Source organism: Salmo salar, chromosome ssa11 (genome assembly GCF_905237065.1).
Source record: "Salmo salar chromosome ssa11, Ssal_v3.1, whole genome shotgun sequence".
Taxonomy (NCBI): domain Eukaryota; kingdom Metazoa; phylum Chordata; class Actinopteri; order Salmoniformes; family Salmonidae; genus Salmo; species Salmo salar.
Genome location: NC_059452.1, coordinates 101,057,313 through 101,080,862, shown reverse-complemented (window position 1 = coordinate 101,080,862; position 23,550 = coordinate 101,057,313). Strand labels below are relative to the sequence as shown.

Here is a 23,550-nt window from a genome sequence, read left to right as displayed (position 1 = left end):
AGCAGTGTGGGAGTCGGGTTGTTTGATAAGTCAGGAACAGACTCACCCAATTAGATCACACACACTCACTCACTCACTCACTCACTCACTCACTCACTCACTCACTGCAGGAGTTGAAAACAAGTTTGATCAGATTATTGAATCAGTTTAGAAAGGATTACTTTTATAATGAATCTCTGGCTGCATGTTGAAACAGTTTGTAATATAACTTGATAGGGGGTTATCTCTTTCTGTTTGTTAGTCTGTGCGTGCCTTCGTGTGTGTGTGTGTGTGTGTGTGTGTGTGTGTGTGTGTGTGTGTGTGTGTGTGTGTGTGTGTGTGTGTGTGTGTGTGTGTGTGTGTGTGTGTGTGTGTGTGTGTGTGTGTGTGTGTGTGTGTGTGTGTGTGTGTGAGTGGATGGATAAATGTGACTCGTTTCAGGAAACTAGGCATATGTCGAGCGTCACTACTTTCAACGTAAACATGTATTTTTTTATCAAAATGCATTTTTTGGGGGCAGAAATTCCTTCTGGAACATGTGAACTTTCATGTGCCTTAATAACAAACTTGTATGCCATCTGTAAATACAAATACAATTGTTAAATTACGAGCCTAGTTAGTTTAGCCTTGGAAAAAGACAGAAACCTTTCCCCTGGACATGCCCAGAGATGAGTTCTGATTGGTCTGCCATGTAGGGCGCTGCTGTCTATAACTTGAGCTGGTCAGTATGTGTAGGCAATCCTTTCTAACGCAGCTTTCCTGAAAGATATCACGTAGTAGAACTGCATAAGTGTTGCTCTCCACTTTCTGGAGGACCGAGTTTTGAAATCAGTGGCATTAGACTATGATAGCTAAGGAGATGGAGAAAATTCTGGCGTTTGACTGCAAATATGCAGACGGAGTTGAAAAGCGAACACAGAGAAGGCTCTGGATTACATCTTCAAACTAAGGGAAACCATGGCATCCTTGACAGAGAGGGAGAAGCGTCCATCAATGTGCACAGTTGCAGTCACCAGCAGATAACATTAAAACAGATTGGATGATAGATAGATGTCTAGACAGATGGGATTATAGATAGAAGTCTAGACAGATGGGATTATAGATGTCTAGACAGATGGGATGGGATTATAGATAGATGTCTAGACAGATGGAATTATAGATGTCTAGACAGATGGGATGGGATTATAGATAGATGTCTAGACAGATGGGATGGGATTATAGATAGATGTCTAGACAGATGGGATGATCGATAGATGTCTAGACAGATGGGATGGGATTATAGATAGATGTCTAGACAGATGGGATGATAGATAGATGTCTAGACAGATGGGATGGGATTATAGATAGATGTCTAGACAGATGGGATGATAGACAGATGTCTAGACAGATGGGATTATAGGTAGATGTCTAGACAGATGGGATGGGATGATAGACAGATGTCTAGACAGATGGGATGGGATGATAGACAGATGTCTAGACAGATGGGATGGGATTATAGATAGATGTCTAGACAGATGGGATTATAGATAGAAGTCTAGACAGATGGGATTATCGATAGATGTCTAGACAGATGGGATTATAGATGTCTAGACAGATGGGATGGGATTATAGATAGATGTCTAGACAGATGGGATGATAGATAGATGTCTAGACAGATGGGATTATAGATAAATGTCTAGACAGATGGGATTATAGATGTCTAGACAGATGGGATGGGATTATAGATAGATGTCTAGACAGATGGGATTATAGATGTCTAGACAGATGGGATGGGATTATAGATAGAAGTCTAGACAGATGGGATTATAGATAGATGTCTAGACAGATGGGATTATAGATGTCTAGACAGATGGGATGATAGATAGAAGTCTAGACAGATGGGATTATAGATAGATGTCTAGACAGATGGGATGGGATGATAGATAGATGTCTAGACAGATGGAATGATAGATGTCTAGACAGATGGGATTATAGATAGATGTCTAGACAGATGGGATGATCGATAGATGTCTAGACAGATGGGATGGGATTACAGATAGAAGTCTAGACAGATGGGATTATAGATGTCTAGACAGATGGGATGGGATGATAGATAGATGTCTTGACAGATGGGATGATAGGTAGATGGCTAGACAGATGGGATGATAGATACAGTTGGAGTCGGAAGTTTACATACACCATACAGCCAAATACATTTCAACTCAGTCTTTCACAATTCCTGACATTTAATCCTAGTAAATATTCCCTGTTTTAGGTCAGTTAGGATCACCACTTTATTTTAAGAATGTGAAATGTCAGAATAATAGTAGAGAGAATGATTTATTTCAGCTTTTATTTCTTTCATCACATTCCCAGTGGGTCAGAACTTTACATTCACTCAATTAGTATTTGGCAGCATTGCCTTTAATATGTTTAACTTGGGTCAAATGTTTTGTGTAGCCTTCCACAAGCTTCCCACAATAAGTTGGGTGAATTTTGTCCCATTCCTCCGGACAAAGCTGGTGTAACTGAGTCAGGTTTGTAGGCCTCATTGCCCGCACACGCTTTTTCAGTTCTGCCAACAAATGTTCTATAGGATTGAGGTCAGGGCTTTGTGATGGCCATCCCGATACCTTGACTTTGCTGTCCTTAAGCCATTTTGCCACAACTTTGGATGTATGCTTGGGGTCATTGTCCGTTTGGAAGACCCATTTGAGAGCAAGCTTTAACTTTTTGACTGATGTCTTGAGATGTTGCTTCAATATAGCCACATAATTTTCCTCCCTCATGATGCCATCTATTTTGTGAAGCGCACCAGTCCCTCCTGCACCAAAGCACCCCCACAACATGATGCTGCCATCCCCGCTTCACGGTTGGGATGGCGTTCTTCGGCTTGCAAGCGTCCCCCTTTTTACTCCAAACATTACAATGGTTATTATGGCCAAACAGTTCTTTTTTTGTTTCATTAGACCAGAGGACATTTCTCCAAAAAGTATAATCTTTGTCCCCATGTGCAGTTGCAAACTTTAGTCTGGGTTTTTTATGGTGGTTTTGGAGCAGTGGCTTCTTCCTTGCTGAGTGGCCTTTCAGGTTATGTCGATATAGGACTTGTTTTACTGTGGATATAGATACTTTTGTACCTGTTTAATCCAGCATATTCACAAGGTCCTTTACTGTTTTTCTGGGATTGATTTGCACTTTTCGCACCAAAGTACGTTCATCTCTAGGAGACAGAACACGTCTCCTTCCTGAGCGGTTTGACGGCTGCGTGGTCCCATGGTGTTTATACTTGCGTACTATTGTTTGTACAGATGAATGTGGTACCTTCAGGCATTTATAAATTGCTCCCAAGGATGAACCAGACTTGTATAGGTCTACAATTTTTTTTCTAAGGTCTTGGCTGATTTCTGTTAATTTTCCCATGATGTCAAGCAAAGAGGCACTGAGTTTGAATGTAGGCCTTGAAATACATTCACAGGTACACCTCCTATTGACTCAAATGATGTCAATTAGCCTATCAGAAGCTTCTAAAGCCATGACATAATTTTCTGGAATTTTCCAAGCTGTTTAAAGGCACAGTCAACTTAGTGTATGTAAACTTCTGACCCACTAGAATTGTGATACAGTGAATTATAAGTGAAATAATCTGTCTGTAAACAATTGTTGGAAAAATTACTTGTGTCATGCACGAAATAGATGTCTTAACCGACTTGCCAAAACTATAGTTTGTGAACAAGACGTTTGTGGAGTGGTTAAAAAACGAGTTTTAATGACTCCAACCTAAGTGTATGTAAACTTCCCACTTCAACTGTAGATGTCTAGACAGATGGGATGGGATTATAGATAGATGTCTAGACAGATGGACATGGGATTGTAGATAGATGTCTAGACAGATGGACATGGGATTGTAGATAGATGTCTAGACAGGTGGGTTGGGATTATAAATGTATACTCACACCCAGCTGAGGTTAGGTGTGTGGTGACAGAGGCTGGGCTGGGGGAGCTGCACCAGAGATGTATTCACCATGGACCTGGGGAGAAATCACACACTGTTGTTTAGAGAACACAGACACACACACACACATGGACAGATGAACATTCACACACAGATGGAGGGACTGGCACACACACACACACACACACCCCTGTGACCTCCTTAGGGAAGACACACAGCTTGTAGACATATTTGGAGAGAACAGAGAAACGAGAAAAGAGAATAGAGAATAGAGAAAACTGAATACAGAATAGAGAATAAAGAATAGAGAATAGAGAATAGAGAATAAAGAATAGAGAATAGAGAATAGAGAATAGAGAATAAAGAAGAGAGAATAAAGAATAGAGAATAGAGAATAGATAACAGAGAATAGAGAATAAAGAATAGAGAACAGAGAACAGAGAATAGAGAATAGAGAATAAAGAATAGAGAACAGAGAATAAAGAATAGAGAATAGAGAACAGAGAATAAAGAACAGAGAACAGAGAATAGAGAATAGAGAAGAGAGAATAGAGAATAAAGAAGAGAGAATAAAGAATAGAGAATAGAGAATAGAGAACAGAGAATAGAGAATAGAGAATAAAGACTAGAGAACAGAGAATAAAGAATAGAGAATGGAGAACAGAGAACACACTCCTCCTGGATGCTGCCTTGGCAAAACTATAGGGACTGTTACATAATTTACATTTGAGTCATTTAGCAGACGATCTTATCCAGAGCGACTTACAGTAGTGAATGCATACATTTCATACATTTTTTTCTCCGTACTTGTCCCCCGTGGGAATCGAACCCACAACCCTGGCATTGCAAACACCATGCTCTACCAACTGAACCACACATTGATGAAGTCCAATTTGTCAAACTTCTGTTAATCTGTGTTCAGTACACAGCACTATGTCACAAAACTATTAAAAATGTTGTTCACCAACTATAACTAGTAACAGCTCCATTGGAGGCATGCCTGTTTTAGTCACACACACACACACACACACACACACACACACACACACACACACACACACACACACACACACACACACACACACACACACACACACACACTGTCTGTGTTCTTTTGCCCATCTTAATCTTTTTATTGGCCAGTCTGAGATATGGCTTTTTCTTTGCAACTCTGCCTAGAAGGCCAGCATCCCGGAGTCGCCTCTTCACTGTTGACGTTGAGACTGGTGTTTTGTGGGTACTATTTAATGAAGCTGCCAGTTGAGGACTTGTGAGGCATCTGTTTCTCAAACTAGACACTCTAATGTACTTGTCTTCTTGCGCAGTTGTGCACCCGGGCCTCCCACTCCTCTTTCTATTCTGGTTAGAGCCAGTTTGCGCTGTTCTGTGAAGGGAGTAGTACAAAGCGTACGAGATCTTCAGTTTCTTGGCAATTTCTCGCATGGAACAGCCTTCATTTCTCAAAACAAGAATAGACTGACGAGTTTCAGAAGAACGTTTTTTGTTTCTAGCCATTTTGAGCCTGTAATCGAACCTCAAAAAATGCTAATGCTCCAGATACTCAACTAGTCTAAAGAAGGCCCGTTTTATTGCTTCTTTAATCAGAACAACAGATTTCAGCTGTACTAACATGATTGCAAAGGGGTTTTCTAATGATCAATTAGCCTTTTAAAAGGATAAACTTGGATTAGCTAACACAGTGTGCCATTGGAACACAGGAGTGATGGTTGCTGATAATGGGCCTCTGTACGCCTACGTAGATATTCCATAAAAAATCTGCCGTTTCCAGCTACAAAAGTCATTTATAACATTAACAATGTCTACACTGTATTTCTGATCAATTTGATGTTATTTTAAAATACAAAAAAAGTGACCCCGAACTTTTGTAGTGTATATTATTATTTTTATTATCTATATTATTATTATCTATATTATTTATCAATAGTATTATTATTATCTATACTATTATTATTATGATCTATTTTATTATGATAATCTTATTATTATCTATACTATTATTATCTATATTAATATTATTATTATCTATACTATTATTATTATTATGATCTATTTTATTATGATAAATATTATTATTATCTACTATTATTATCTATATTAATATTATTATTAGTATCTATACTATTATTATTATGATCTATTTTATTATGATACATATTATTATTATCTATACTATTATTATCTATATTAATATTAATATTATTATCTATACTATTATTATTATTATTATCTATTTTATTATGATACGTATTATTATCTATACTATTATAAAAATAAAAACACATTTATTTCACCTTTATTTAACCAGGTAGGCAAGTTGAGAACAAGTTCTCATTTACAATTGCGACCTGGCCAAGATAAAGCAAAGCAGTTCAACAACATACAACAACACAGAGTTACACATGGAGTAAAACAAATATACAGTCAATAATACTGTAGAAAAATACGTCTATATACAATGTGAGCAAATGAGGTGAGAAAAGGGAGGTAAAGGCAAAAAAAAGAACATGGTGGCAAAGTAAATACAATATAGCAAGTAAAACACTGGAATGGTAGATTTGTAGTAGAAGAAAGTGCAAAGTAGAAATAGAGTTAATGGGGTGCAAAGGAGCAAAATAAAAAAAATAAAAAAATAAATACAGTCGGGGAGGAGGTAGTTGTTTGGGCTAAATTATAGATGGGCTATGTACAGGTGCAGTGATCTGATCTGACAGCTGGTGCTTAAAGCTAGTGAGGGAGATAAGCGTTTCCAGTTTGAGATTTTTGTAGTTCGTTCCAGTCATTGGCAGCAGAGAACTGGAAAGAGAGACGGCCAAAGGAGGAATTGGCTTTGGGGGTGACCAGAGAGATATACCTGCTGGAGCGCGTGCTACAGGTGGGTGCTGCTATGGTGACCAGTGAGCGGAGATAAGGGGGGACTTTACCTAGCAGGGTCTTGTAGATGACCTGGAGCCAGTGGGTTTGGCGACGATTATGAAGCGAAGGCCAGCCAATGAGAGCATACAGGTCGCAGTGGTGGGTAGTATATGGGACTTTGGTGACAAAACGGATGGCACTGTGATAGACTGCATCCAGTTTGTTGAGTAGGGTATTGGAGGCTATTTTGTAAATGACATCGCCAAAGTCGAGGATCGGTAGGATGGTCAGTTTTACGAGGGTATGTTTGGCAGCATGAGTGAAGGATGCTTTGTTGCGAAATAGGAAGCCAATTCCTGATTTAACTTTTGATTGGAGATGTTTGATGTGAGTCTGGAAGGAGAGTTTACAGTCTAACCAGACACCTAGGTATTTGTAGTTGTCCACATATTCTAAGTCAGAACCGTCCAGAGTAGTGATGCAGGACAGGCGGGCAGGTGCAGGCAGCGATCGGTTGAAGAGCATGAATTTAGTTTTACTTGTATTTAGGAGCAGTTGGAGGCCACGGAAGGAGAGTTGTATGGCATTGAAGCTCGTCTGGAGGGTTGTTAACACAGTGTCCAAAGAAGGGCCAGAAGTATACAGAATGGTGTCGTCTGCGTAGAGGTGGATCAGAGACTCACCAGCAGCAAGAGCGACATCATTGATGTATACAGAGAAAAGAGTCGGCCCAAGAATTGAACCCTGTGGCACCCCCATAGAGACTGCCAGAGGCCCGGACAACAGGCCCTCCGATTTGACACACTGAACTCTATCGGAGAAGTAGTTGGTGAACCAGGCGAGGCAATCATTTGAGAAACCAAGGCTATTGAGTCTGCCGATGAGGATGTGGTGATTGACAGAGTCGAAAGCCTTGGCCAGGTCAATGAAAACGGCAGCGCAGTATTGTTTCTTATCCATAGAGGTTAAGATATCGTTTAGGACCTTGAGCATGGCTGAGGTACACCCATGACCAGCTCTGAAACCAGATTGCATAGCGGAGAAGGTACGGTGGGATTCGAAATGGTCGGTAATCTGTTTGTTGACTTGGCTTTCGAAGACTTTAGAAAGGCAGGGTAGGATAGATATAGGTCTGTAGCAGTTTGGGTCAAGAGTGTCCCCCCCTTTGAAGAGGGGGATGACCGTAGCTGCTTTCCAATCTTTGGGAATCTCAGACGACATGAAAGAGAGGTTGAACAGGCTAGTAATAGGGGTTGCAACAATTTTGGCAGATAATTTTAGAAAGAAAGGATCCAGATTGTCAAGCCCGGCTGATTTCTAGGGGTCCAGATTTTGCAGCTCTTTCAGCACATCAGCTGACTGGATTTGGGAGAAGGAGAAATGGGGAAGGCTTGGGCGAGTTGCTGTGGGGGGTGCAGTGCTGTTGACCGCGGTAGGGGTAGCCAGGTGGAAAGCATGGCCAGCCGTAGAAAAATGCTTATTGAAATTCTCAATTATAGTGGATTTATCGGTGGTAACAGAGTTTCCTATCCTCAGTGCAGTGGGCAGCTGGGAGGAGGTGCTCTTATTCTGCAAGGACTTTACAGTGTCCCAGAACTTTTTTGAGTTTGTGTTACAGGAAGCAAATTTCTGTTTGAAAAAGCTAGCCTTGGCTTTTCTAACTGCCTGTGTATATAGGCATATTATTATATATATATTATATTATGCATATATTATGATCTAAACTAGTATTACTATGATCTATACTAGTATTATTATGATCAAAACATATATTATTTTTATCTATACTATTACTTTATGATCTATATTGTTATTATCTATATTATTATTGTCTACATTATTATTATGATCTATATTATTACTATTGTTATCTATATTATTAGTATTATCTATATTATTAGTATTATCAATATTAATAATATGATCTATACTATTATTATTATGATCAATATTATTATTATCTATATTATTATTATCTCTATTATTATTATCTATATTATTATTATTATGATCTATACTATTATTATTATGATCTATACGATTAATATTAGGATCTATATTATTATTACCTATATTATTATCTATATTATTATTATTATCTATATTAATAATATGATCTATACTATTATTAATATGATCAATATGATTATTATCTATATTATCATTATTATCTATATTAATATTTTGATCTATACTATTATTATTATTATTATTATTATGATCTATATTATTATTATTATCTATATTATTATTATTATCTATATTAATAGTATGATCTATACTATTATTATTAAGATCTATATTATTATTATTATTATTATGATGATCTATATTATTATTATCTATATTATTATTATTATCTATATTATTATTTATATAATTATTATTATCTATATTAATATTATGATCTATACTATTATTATGATCAATATTATTATTATATCTCTATTATTATTATGATCTATATTATTAGTAGTATCTATATTATTATGATCTATACTATTATTATTATTATCTATATTATTATTATTATTATCTATATTATTATTATCTATATTATTATTATGATCATTATTATTACTATGATCTATACCATTGTTATTAAGATCTATATTATTATTATTATCTATATTATTATTACGATCATATTATTATTAGAATCTATATTACTATTATCTATATTATTATTAATATGATCTATATTATTATTATTATGATCTATATTATTATTATTATGGTCTTTACTATTATTATTATTATCTATATTATTATTATCTATATTATTATTACGATCATATTATTATTATAATCTATATTACTATTACCTATATTATTATTATTGTTTATATATTTATTATTATGATCTATATTATTATTATTATTATCTATATTATTATTATTATGATCTATATTATTATTATGGTATTTTCTATTATTATTATTATCTATATTATTATTACGATCATGTTATTATTATAATCTATATTACTATTACCTATATTATTATTATTGTTTATATATTTATTATTATGATCTATATTATTATTATTATCAATATTATTATTATTAACTATATTATTATCTATATTAATATTATCTATATTATTATCTATTTTAAAATTATCTATATTATTATCTATACTAATATTATCTATATTATTATTATCTACATTATCATTATTATCTATATTATCATTATCTATATTATCATTATTATTTATATCATTATTATCTATTTTATTATTATCTATATTATCATTATTATCTATATTATTGTTATCTAAATTACTAATATTATAAACAATATTATTATCTATATTATTGTTATCTATATCATTACTATTTTCTATATTATTATTATTATCTACATTATTATTATTTATAATATTACTATTTAGTATATTATTATTATTATCTATATTATTATTAGAATCTTTATTATTATTATTATCTATATCATTACTATCTATATTATTATGACCTATATTATTATCTATATTATTATTATCTATATTATTATCTTCACAGCATTGTTTGGAAAAAGCTCTCAAGTTAAGAATTCCACTGAACTTTTTTAACACGTATTGTATCCTGTGCACGTGGCATATATATATATATATATATATATATATGAAGCTGGAGTCTTATATCTTCCTCTCTAACTTTAAGCATCAGCTGACAGAGCAGCTTACCGATCACTGTACCTGTACACAGCCAATCTGTAAATAGCACACCCAACTACCTCATCCCCATATTATTACTTACCCTCTTGCTCTTTTGCACCCCAGCATCTCTACTTGCACATCATCATCTGCACATATATCACTCCAGTATTAATGCTAAATTATAAATATTTTCGCCTCTATGGCCTATTTATTGCCTACCTCCCTACTCTTCTACATTTGCACACACTGTACATAGATCTTTCAATTTTTCTTTCCTTTTGTATTATTGACTGTGCGTTTTCTTATGTGTAACTCTGTGTTGTTGTTTGTGTTGAACTGCTTTGCTTTATCTTGGCCAGGTCGCAGTTGTAAATGAGAACTTGTTCTCAACTGGCCTACCTGGTTAAATAAAGGTGAAATAAAAAATAATAAATAAATAAATAAAAAACTTCAAAGGGATAGGGAGAACGAGTGAGCAAGACAGAGAACTAGAGGGACTGAGCAAGACAGAGAACTAGAGTGAGTGAGAAAAACAGAGAACTAGAATGAGTGAGCAAGACAGAGGACTAGAGCAAGTGAGAAAGACAAAGAACTAGAGTGAGTGAGAAAGACAGAGAACTAGAGTGAGTGAGAAAGACAGAGATGTGTTGAACATAGTTCTACAACAACGTAAGAGAAAGATACAGGTGAAGAGAACATAATGATGAGGAGAATGAGGAGAGGAGTAAAGAGAGGAATAAGGAGAGAAGAGAAATAGGGAGAGGAAAAAAAGGAGAAGAGTAGAGAGGAGTAAGGAGAGGAGTAAGGAGTAAGGAAAGAAGTAAGGAGAGGAGAAAAGGAGAGGAGTAAGGAGAGGAATAAGGAGAGGAATAAGGAGAGGAGTAAGGAAAGGAGTAAGGAGAGGAGAAAAGGAGAGGCGTAATGAAAGGAATAAGGAGAGGAATAAGGAGAGGAATAAGGAGAGGCGAAAAGGAGAGGCGAAAAGGAGAGGAGTAATGAAAGGAATAAGGAGAGGAATAAGGAGAGGAATAAGGAGAGGCGAAAAGGAGAGGAGTAAGGAGAGGAATAAGGAGAGGAATAAGGAGAGGTATAAGGAGAGGCGAAAAGGAGAGGAGTAAGGAGAGGAATAAGGAGAGGAGCAAGGAGAGGAGAAGAGGAGAGGAGTAAGGAGAGGAGTAAGGAGAGGAGAAAAGGAGAGAAGTAAGGAGAGGAGTAAGGAGAGGAATAAGGAGAGGTGAAAAGGAGAGGAGTAAGGAGAGGAATAAGGAGAGGAATAAGGAGAGGAGTAAGGAAAGGAGTAAGGAGAGGAGAAAAGGAGAGGCGTAATGAAAGGAATAAGGAGAGGAATAAGGAGAGGCGAAAAGGAGAGGAGTAATGAAAGGAATAAGGAGAGGAATAAGGAGAGGAATAAGGAGAGGCGAAAAGGAGAGGAGTAAGGAGAGGAATAAGGAGAGGAATAAGGAGAGGTATAAGGAGAGGCGAAAAGGAGAGGAGTAAGGAGAGGAATAAGGAGAGGAGCAAGGAGAGGAGAAGAGGAGAGGAGTAAGGAGAGGAGTAAGGAGAGGAGAAAAGGAGAGAAGTAAGGAGAGGAGTAAGGAGAGGAATAAGGAGAGGTGAAAAGGAGAGGAGTAAGGAGAGGAATAAGGAGAGGAGCAAGGAGAGGAGAAGAGGAGAGGAGTAAGGAGATTATAAAAGGAGAGGAGTAAGGAGAGGAGTAAGGAGAGGAGTAGGGAGAGGCAAAAAGGAGAGGCGAAAAGGAGAGGAGAAAAGGAGAGGAGAAAAGGAGAGGAGTAAGGAGATTATGAAAGGAGAGGAGTAAGGAGAGGAGAAAAGGAGAGGAGTAAGGACAGGAGTGAGGCGAAAAGGAGAGGAGTAAGGCGAGGAAAAAAGGAGAGGAGAAAGGAGAGGAGTAAGGAGAAAAGGAGAGGAGTAAGGATATGAGTAAGGAGAGGAGTAAGGATATGAGTAAGGAGAGGAATAAGGAGAGGAATAAGGAGAGGAGAAAAGGAGAGGAGTAAGGATATGAGTAAGAAGAGGAATAAGGAGAGGAATAAAAAGAGGAGTAAGGAGAGGAATAAGGAGAGGAGAAAAGGAGAGGAGTAAGGACAGGAGTGAAGCGAAAAGGAGAGGAGTAAGGCGAGGAAAAAAGGAGAGGAGAAAGGAGAGGAGTAAGGAGAAAAGGAGAGGAGTAAGGATATGAGTAAGGAGAGGAGTAAGGATATGAGTAAGGAGAGGAATAAGGAGAGGAATAAGGAGAGGAGAAAAGGAGAGGAGTAAGGATATGAGTAAGGAGAGGGATAAGGAGAGGAATAAGGAGAGGAGAAAAGGAGAGGAGTAAGGATATGAGTAAGAAGAGGAATAAGGAGAGGAATAAGGAGAGGAGAAAAGGAGAGGAGTAAGGATATGAGTAAGAAGAGGAATAAGGAGAGGAATAAAGAGAGGAGTAAGGAGAGGAATAAGGAGATAAGTAAGGACAGGTGTAAGGAGGGGAATAAGGACATGAGTAAGGACAGGTGTAAGGAGGGGAATAAGGACATGAGTAAGGATAGGAATAAGGAGAGGAGTAAGGAGAGGAGTAAGGAGGGGAATAAGAAGAGGAGTAAGGAGAGGAATAAGGAGATAAGTAAGGAGAGGAGTAAAGAGAGGAATAAGGAGATGAGTAAGGAGAGGAGCAAGGAGATGAGTAAGGAGAGGAATAAGGAGAAGAATAAGGAGAGGAGTAAGGAGAGGAGCAAGGAGATGAGTAAGGAGAGGAATAAGGAGACGAGTAAGGAGCTGAGTAAGGAGAGGAATAAGGAGATGAGTAAGGAGAGGAGTAGGGAGAGGAATAAGGAGATGAGTAAAGAGAGGGGTAAGGAGAGGAGCAAGGAGATGAGTAAGGAGAGGAAGAGAGGAATAAGGAGAGGAGTAAGGAGAGGAGAAAAGGAAAAAGAAAAGGAAACCAGTATCATATTTTCAATGAGACTCAGGAGGAGACGGAGGTGAATTTTGTTATTGAGTGCCCCGTACCGGGATTGCACCCGCAGTCTTCGGAGCCGGAGCTCCACCATCCGTCCACAAAAGTTTTAGTAAGCCCAATTGGAATTAATGCTTAAAGTTTTACCTCTATCCCAAACTTTAATCCTTAACTTAACCCTAGAGTTGTTTCTGTTTTAACCCTATGCCTTAACCCAGTCTGAATGAATGCCTAAACTTAGCCATAGAGTTGTTTCTGTATGCCTAAATTGTACATGTTTATGAAAGAACGTCGGAACATGAAGTCAGACTGTGATATCTTGTTAAGGAGGGAAGAAAAACAATGTGTTTGGACAACTAAAATTAATGACACATACATTTATTATATTATATTTCCTTCGTCAAACACAATGTGTGTGTGTATGCACGTGCATCTGTACGTGTGTGTGTGTGTGTGTGTGTGTGTGTGTGTGTGTGTGTGTGTGTGTGCAACTCACAGGAACATGAGGGAGGTGAGGCCGGTGAAGGTGTCTTGGGAAACACTGTTAAGAGGGTTGTGATCCAACACCCTGGTGAGAGAAAGAGAACCAAAGACCATACTGCACAGTTATGGAGAGAGAACCAAAAACCTTACAGTACAGCTATGGAGAGAGAGAGAGAGAGAGAGAGACAACCAAAGACCTTATGCTACAGTTATGGAGAGAGAGAGAACCAAAGACTTTACGGTACAGTTATGGAGAGAGAAGGAACCAAAGACCTTACGGCACAGGTATGGAGAGAGAGAGAACCAACGACCTTACGGTACAGGTATGGAGAGAGAGAGAACCAAAGACCTTACGGCACAGGTATGGCGAGAGAGAAACAGTCAAAGACCTTACGGTACAGTTATGGAGAGAGAGAGAGAAACCAAAGACCTTACGTGTCACGTCCTGACCAGTAAAAAGGGTCATATGCCATAGTAGTATGGTCAGGGCGTGGCAGGGGGGTTGTTTTGTGTGTTTTGGGGTTTTTTGGTTCAAGGGGAATTTGTTTTAGTTTTCATTTTCTATGCTTCGTTTTCCATGTTTGGCCGAGTATGGTTTCCAATCAGAGCCAGGTTTCTTTCGTTGTCTCTGATTGGAAGCCATACTTAGGCGGCCTGTTTTCCTTTGGGTTTTGTGGGTGGTTGTTTTCCGTATAGTCAGCATACCTTACGGAACTGTTGGCGGTCGTTTGGTTGTTTTTGTTGAAGTGTCATCATTTAATAAAGTAAGAATGAGCACTCAACACGCCTTGGTCTGTTCACTACGACGCCTGTGACATTACGGTAGAGATATTGAGAGAGAGAGGCAACCAAAGACCTTACAGGAACAGTTATGGGTTGAGAGAGAACCAAAGACCTTACGGTACAGTTATGGGTTGAGAGAGAACCAAAGACCTTACGGTACAGTTATGGAGAGAGAGAGAACCAAAGACCTTACGGTACAGTTATGGGTTGAGAGAGAACCAAAGACCTTACGGTACAGTTATGGAGAGAGAGAGAACCAAAGACCTTACGGTACAGGTTTGGAGAGAGAGGCAACCAAAGATTTTACGGTACAGTTATGGAGAGAGAGAGAACCAAAGACCTTACGGTACAGTTATGGAGAGAGAGAGAACCAAAGACCTTACGGTACAGGTTTGGAGAGAGACAGACAACCAAAGACCTTACGGTACAGTTATGGAGAGAGAGAGAACCAAAGACCTTACGGCACAGTTATGGGTTGAGAGAGAACCAAAGACCTTACGGTACAGTTATGGAGAGAGAGAGAACCAAAGACCTTACGGTACAGTTATGGAGAGAGAGAGAACCAAAGACCTTACGGTACAGTTATGGGTTGAGAGAGAACCAAAGACCTTACGGTACAGTTATGGAGAGAGAGAGAACCAAAGACCTTACGGTACAGTTATGGAGAGAGAGAGAACCAAAGACCTTACGGTACAGTTATGGAGAGAGAGAGAACCAAAGACTTTACGGTACAGTTATGGAGAGAGAGAGAACCAAAGACCTTACGGTACAGTTATGGAGAGAGAGAGAACCAAAGACCTTACGGTACAGTTATGGAGAGAGAGAGAACCAAAGACCTTACGGTACAGTTATGGAGAGAGAGAGAACCAAAGACCTTACGGTACAGTTATGGAGAGAGAGAGAGAGAGAACCAAAGACTTTACGGTACAGGTTTGGAGAGAGAGGCAACCAAAGATTTTACGGTACAGTTATGGAGAGAGAGAGAACCAAAGACTTTACGGTACAGTTATGGAGAGAGAAGGAGCCAAAGACTTTACGGTACAGTTATGGAGAGAGAGAGAACCAAAGACTTTACGGTACAGTTATGGAGAGAGAGAGAACCAAAGACCTTACGGTACAGTTATGGAGAGAGAAGGAGCCAAAGACTTTACGGTACAGTTATGGAGAGAGAAGGAGCCAAAGACTTTACGGTACAGTTATGGAGAGAGACAACCAAAGACCATATAAATTAAAATACATCCAAAGTGCCAATAGGTTTCATACATTTATTCAACACAGTCTAACCCTACAGAGAAATTACACAATACAACAGATTTGCTTTACATGAAATACAGTACGTAGCTTAATGGCATATCTGATTGTGCTTTCAGCCAAATAATGACCACAAACGATTAATATACGCAAATCCAAAGAAGCTTTCAAAGTGTTCAATTAAGCAAACTATGAAAAACAACGAAGAAAAACAATGAATCTGCTCGATTGAGCCACAGAGCACAGATACCTGTTAGGGCTAGGGGGCAGTATTGACACGGCTGGATAAAAAAACATACCCGATTTAATCTGGTTACCACTCCTACCCAGTAACTAGAATATGCATATACTTATTACATATGGATAGAAAACACCCTAAATTTTCTAAAACTGTTTGAATGGTGTCTGTGAGTATAACAGAACTCATTTGGCAGGCAAAACCCTGAGACATTTTCTGACAGGAAGTGGATACCTGATGTGTTGTATTACCTTTAAACCTATCCCATTGAAAAACACAGGGGCTGAGGAATATTTTGGCACTTCCTATTGCTTCCACTAGATGTCACCAGCCTTTACAAAGTGTTTTGAGTCTTCTGGAGGGAGATCTGACCGAACAAGAGCCATGGAACGATGATGGCCCATTAGACACCTGGCGCGCGAGTTCATGTTGGGTACCCTCGTTCCAATACGTTATAAAAGAGTATGCATTCGTCCACCTTGAATATTATTCATGTTCTGGTTAAAAAGGCCCTAATGATTTATGCTATACAACGTTTGACATGTTTGAACGAACGGAAATATATTTTTCCCCTCGTTCATGACGAGAAGTCCGGCTGGCTTAGATCATGTGCTAACAAGACGGAGATTTTTGGACATAAATGATGAGCTTTTTTGAACAAAACTACATTCGTTATGGACCTGTGATACCTGGAAGTGACATCTGATGAAGAGAATCAAAGGTAATGGATTATTTACATAGTATTTTCGATTTTAGATCTCCCCAACATGACGTCTAGTCTGTATCGCAACGCGTATTTTTCTGGGCGCAGTGCTCAGATTATTGCAAAGTGTGATTTCCCAGTAAGGTTATTTTTAAATCTGGCAAGTTGATTGCGTTCAAGAGATGTAAATCTATAATTCTTTAAATGACAATATAATATTTTACCAATGCTTTCTAATTTTAATTATTTAATTTGTGACGCTGACTTGACTGCCGGTTATTGGAGGGAAACGATTTCCTCAACATCAATGCCATAGTAAAACGCTGTTTTTGGATATAAATATGAACTTGATAGAACTAAAAATGCATGCATTGTCTAACATAATGTCCTAGGAGTGTCATCTGATGGAGATTGTAAAAGGTTAGTGCATCATTTTAGCTGGTTTTATGGTTTTGGTTACCCTGTCTTTGAATTGACAAAACATTACACACAACTCTTGTAAATGTACTGTCCTAACATACTCTAAATTTATGCTTTCGCCGTAAAACCTTTTTGAAATCGTAAAACGTGGTTAGATTAAGGAGATGTTTATCTTTCAAAGGGTGTAAAATAGTTGTATGTTTGAAAAATTTGAATTTTGACATTTATTTGGATTCAAATTTGCCGCTCTTGAAATGCACCTGCTGTTGATGGAGTGCACCACGGGTGGCACGCTAGCGTCCCACCTAGCCCATAGAGGTTAAAAAAGAGGAAGGGACGTATCCTTCCCATAAAGTTGATCATACTGTCGTGGCCTGTGGAATGTTTGTCTCACTCCTCTTTAAAGGCTATGAAAAGTTGCTGGATGTCGGCGGGACCTAGAACACGCTGTCGTATACGTCGATCCAGAGCATCCCAAACATGCTCACGTCTGTGAGTACGCAGGCCATGGAAGAACTGGGACATTTTCAGCTTTCAGGAATTGTGTACAGATCCTTGCGACATGGGGCCGTGCATTATCATGCTAAAACATGAGGTGATGGCGGTGGATGAATGGCATAACAATGGGCCTCAGGATTTCGTCAGGGTATCTCTGTGTATTCAAATTGCCATCAATAAAATGCAACTGTGTTGGTTGTCTGTAGCTTATGCCTGCCCATAACATAACCCCACTGCCATCATGGTGCACTCTAGTCACAACGTTGACATCAGCAAACCGCTCACCCACACAACGTCATACACGTGGTCTGCGGTTGTGAGGCCAGTTGGACATACTGCCAAGTTCTCTAAAGCGACGTTGGAGGTGGCTTATGGTAGAGAAATGAACATTAAATTCTCTGGCAACAGCTCTGGTAGACATTCCTGCAGTAAGCATGCCAATTGCCCGCTGCCTCAAAACTTGACACATCTGTGGCATTGTATTCTGAGACCAAACTGCACATTTTAGGGTGGCCTTTTATTGTCCCCAGCACAAGGTGCACCTTTGTAATGATCATGCTGTTTAATCAGCTTCTTGTTATGCCACCACTGTCAGGTGGATGGATTATCTTGGCAAAGGATAAATGCTCACTAACAGGGATGTAAACACATTTGTGCACAACATTTGAGAGAAATAAGCTTTTTGTGCATATGGAAAATGTATGGGATCTTTTATTTCAGAATATGAAACATGGGACCAACACCTTACATATATTATATTTTTGTTCTGTGTAAATACAACAACTTGAAGGTGTTATTTGTATAAATGTACAGTTTGCTGCTGTATTCTGATTTAAACTACTGTCAAATCTTCTAGTGTAACCACAATTGGGACTCAGTCTTAAGTGAGATTTGAACTCCTTACCTACTGGTTGTAAGCAACTTGAAATGTCCTGCTACAGTGCACTAACACCACCAGAAGCATCAGTGTAAAAGAGATATTGCCACAGACTTATTGGCAAGAATGCATTTCTGCACTTTGCTAAAAGCTTCCCAGAATAAAGTAAATAATTGCCCAATTATCACAACCAAGGTAACATCAACATTGCAGTCCTCAAGGAGAGTTGACATAGAGTATGACTGCATTATTTAGGGATTTGAACTTGCAACCTCTTGGTCGGTAGTGGATAGAAGTTTCTGCAGTGCCACCAGGACCATATATTGACTCTCTCAAAAATAAGGGTATGGCTAGGTACACACATTGTTGTTCCCTAGGGTATGAAAATGTCAAAGGTACACTTCACAGGTACACATTTGAACTCACATGGTACATTTTGGTATCTTGTAGGTATATGGGACATTTTCTACTTAATATTTTGAAAATAATGTATGATCATCGCTGCACTTTGATAGGTGGGGGCAATGTACTGGTGGGGTCATTAGCATATGTGGGGGCGTGCGTCAAATATATGTGTATTTGTGCCAACCGTCAGTGGAAGTGTTGTAGCAGTTTAAGTGTTTGATGGTTATGCAGATGCAAGTAGAGCACACCTCCTTTGACACTGTCTGTTCTGTAAACAGTGTAAGAGAATACAGTGCCTTGCAAAAGTATTCACCCCCTTGGTGTTTTTCTGATTTTTATTTGGATTACATGTAGTGGACAAACACAAAATAGTCCAAATTGGTGAAGTGAAATTGGTGAAAAAAAATAACATGTTTCAAAAAAATATATATATATGAAAAGTGGTGCGTGCATTCACCCCCTTTGCTATGAAGCCCCTAAATAGGATCTGGTGCAACCAATTACCTTCAGAAGTCCAACTGTATGCAATCTAAGTGTCACATGATCTGTCACATGATCTCAGTATATATACACCTGTTCTGAAAGGCCCCAGAGTCTGCAACACCACTAAGTAAGGGACACCACCAAGCGGCACCATGAAGACCAAGGAGCTCTCCAGACAGGTCAGGGACAAAGTTGTGGAGAAGTAATGATCAGGGTTGGGTTATAAAAAAAAATCCGAAACTTTGAACATCCCACAGAGCACCATTAAAGCCATTATTAAAAAATGGAAAGAATATGGCAACACAACAAACCTGCCAAGAGAGGGTCGCCCACCAAAACTCACAGACCAACAAGAAGCGCATTAATCAGAGAGGCAACAAAGAGACCAAAGATAACTCTGAAGGAGCTGCAAAGCTCCACAGCGGAGATTGGAGTATCTGTCCATAGGACCACTTTAAGCTGTACACGCCACAGAGCTGGGCTTTACGGAAGAGTGGCCAGAAAAAAATAAGCAAACATGTTTGGTGTTCGCCAAAAGGCATGTGGGACACTCCCCAAACATATGGAAGAAAGTACTCTGGTCAGATGAGACTAAAATGTAGCTTTTAGGCCATCAAGGAAACTGCTATGTCTGGCGCAAACCCTCTCATCACCCGAGAACACCATCCCCACAGTGATGGGATGTTTTTCATTGGCAGGGACTGGGAAACTGGTCAGAATTGAAGGAATGGTGGATGGCGCTAAATACAGGGAAATTCTTGAGGGAAATCTGTTTCAGTCTTCAAGAGATTTGAGACTGGGACAGAGTTTCACCTTCCAGCAGGACAATGACCCTAAGCATACTGCTAAAGCAACACTTGAGTGGTTTAAGGGGAACATTTAAATGTCTTGGAATGGCCTAGTCAAAGCCCAGACCTCAATTCAATTGAGAATCTGTGGTATGACCTAAAGATTGCTGTACACCAGCGGAACCCATCCAACTTGAAGGAGCTGGAGCAGTTTTGCCTTGAAGAATGGGCAAAAATCCCAGTGGCTAGATGTGCCAAGCTTATAGAGACATACCCCAAGAGACTTGCAGCTGTAATTGCTGCAAAAGGTGTCTCTACAAAGTATTCACTTTTGGGGGGGGGTGAATAGTTATGCACGCTCAGGTTTTCAGTTTTTTGTCTTATTTCTTGTTTGTATCACAAAAATATATATTTTGCATCTTCAAAGTGGTAGGCATGTTGTGTAAATCAAATGATACAAACCCCCCTAAAAATCAATTTTAATTCCAGGTTGTGAGGCAACAAAATAGGAAAAATGCCAAGGGGGGTGAATACTTTCGCAAACCACTGTATATCAGTAATAAGCTGCACTGTGAAGAGGTCATTGTGACAGAAGTTTCTTAACTGGAAACTACTACTAAATCCTGGTGGGTCAAACTACAAAAAAAATGTTTTAGATGCATGCCAGCAAAGCCACTACACAACACAACACTAAACAATACATTACTTGCACAATAATGGTGAAGAACGGTTCCCACAAATGGTTAGGCCCTACATGAAGCTGTCCCAACAGCAGAGTCCCAACACCTTACCACTACTTCTTTTTTTTACTAGGCAAGTCAGTTAAGATCAAATTCTTATTTACAATGATGGCCTACACCGGTAAAACCCGGATGACGTTGGGCCAATTGTGTGCCACCCTATGGGACTCCCGATCACAGCTGGTTGGGACACAGCCTGGGAACGAAACAGGGTCTGCAGAGAGGCTTCTTGGATGGGCACTTCTAATGTAACTCTATGGCAGCACCCAAAGGGCTTGAATTTTTTAGCTCTACCCTTAGACTTTGCGGTGAGGTAGTGTCCTCATGAGTAACAGAACACTGAGCCAATCATGGCGCAACTGGAGAACATTACCAACCCATACGCTCCGTTTTTCCTCTGGCTGCCCACCACCACAGAAAGCACTGAGCTAGGCTGATACACCTGCATTTTGGAGCTGCCTTACTCAAGAAAGTAAACGTTTGTATGTGGCTTTACTAACTCAGTAAAAATAAAAATGTTTTTACATTGTTTCCAAAATGACACGTACTAATGCCAAAATAACATGCAAAACAGGCATTTTTTTTGTTGAATAAATGCTAATGATCCCCAGCCAACACATTGCTCCCACCTACATTTCAAAATGCAGTACCTAATGATTGTACCTAATGCTGTGTCCGTAACCAAGTGGGAAGTGGGATTTTACCACATATGACTGGAAAAAATGATCTTGAACGGCCCTCCAATTGGTAATAACTAGTGGGAAACGCGTCTCTCATCCCTGAGCTCTGACTTCTCCCACACCTACTAAGGAAATGACTTCGATAACAGCATTTACGTCAGTTAAATGTAAAAACAAAACATTATTTATAAAAAGCAATCTATTAATATGGTTCTTTAACTATATAATTCGTTTACAAGCATGATAGCTGTACTTTTAGTTTATGGATGATGCAGCTTGTTGGCCATTAGCCAATTGTCATTTCCCAACGACTTAAAAGCACGTGAATGCATCCAACTGGTATTTACGACTGGTAAATTCCCACATTGTTACAAATGCAGCTTAATATTTAATATATTGGGTAGAAAAAATGTACCATTATACCAGATTTTCCACACATCTACCCGAGGACCGTGTGAGTTCCTATTTGTACCTTTCAAGATATCGTGTGTGTACCTTTGACCTTTTTTATACACCAGGGAACAACACTGTACCGTAACTGTACTCTTATATATTAGAGTGTGTGTTCTTGGTGGCTCTGCCGAGACATTAATGCACTCCAAACCAAAATGTTGCAAGTTCAAATCCCGAGAGCATTTATGCACACATTGGGCTGTATCTATCAGGTCCATGCTAGCAGACACCTGCATAGTGTTTGCTTTGGCGGTGTCAGAAGTGGAACTGAGTTACAGCCTCTCCAGGCATTATATCTGAAGTGGAAATTGCAATTGGCTGCACAGAGCTGCATTAACAGAAATCCCATGAAGCCTTGTTTACAAGTTGGAACACGCTTGATCTGATTGAATCTATGTCGAGTGTCCCTGAGCACTGCTACTATTTAGTTGGTGTTGTCAGATAATCGCACAATTATTGACTTGATTCCGGGTAACTTTAAGCAAAGTGGAGAAATGTATTCTTGCAAATAAATCTGTGGCTGATCTCTGTCATGGCTACAGACCTGGAGGAAACAGGTTACTGTTGTCTACGAGGTTGTGAGTTCAAATCCCAGGTGTGGTTATGTCCCAAATGTACTAATCAATGTTGAGGTCAATTCCATATAGAGTAAGTTCCAGTCAATTCAGAAAGTAATTCAAAATTCTCCTGTAAAAAAAACATTGAAAATAATTGTATTTTATTTGAATTTTTCTGCGTACTTATTGTTGTATATTTACTGACAAAATACAGTTCTGCTGTAGAAATACATTTAAAGACTTTTCCAATATTTGGAAAACAGTAGGCGGTAACTCACTATAAAAAAAAAACATGTTTTTGGAACACTTCATGTGACATTTCACATGTAAAATCCTGTGTTTTTGAAACAATTCAAATCAAAGTTTATTTGTCACGTGCGCCGAATACAACAGGTGTAGACCTTACAGTGAATTGCTTACTTAACCAACAGTGTGATTTTTTAAGTAAAAAATAGGTATTAGGTGAACAATAGATAAGTAAAGAAATAAAAACAACTGTAAAAAGACAGTGAAAAATAACAGTAGTGAGGCTATGTACAGGCACCGGTTAGTCAGGCTAACTGAAGTAGTATGTACACATAGGTATGGTTAAAGAGACTATGCATATATGATAAACAGAGATTAGCAGTAGTGTAAAAGAGGGGTTGGGGGGGACAATGCAAATAGTCCGGGTAGACATTTGATTACCTGTTCAGGAGTCTTATGGCTTGGGGGTAAAAACTGTTGAGAAGCCTTTTAGACCTAGACTTGACGCTCCGGTACTGCTTGCCGTGCAGTAGGAGA

General features: G+C 38.7%; 1 protein-coding gene across 2 annotated transcripts in view; it reads right to left on the bottom strand.

The window, feature by feature from the left end:
* LOC106591039 (relaxin receptor 2) overlaps positions 1-23,550 on the bottom strand; it is a 269,349-nt gene that overhangs the window by 149,699 nt on the left and 96,100 nt on the right. For both annotated transcript variants that reach the window (XM_045690183.1, XM_045690182.1), the window contains exons 8-9: positions 13,905-13,976; positions 3,915-3,989 (exon numbers count right to left, since the gene is read on the bottom strand). In XM_045690183.1, coding sequence (XP_045546139.1) covers positions 3,915-3,989; positions 13,905-13,976 — 147 coding nt within the window. The remainder of the gene's footprint in view (positions 1-3,914; positions 3,990-13,904; positions 13,977-23,550) is intronic.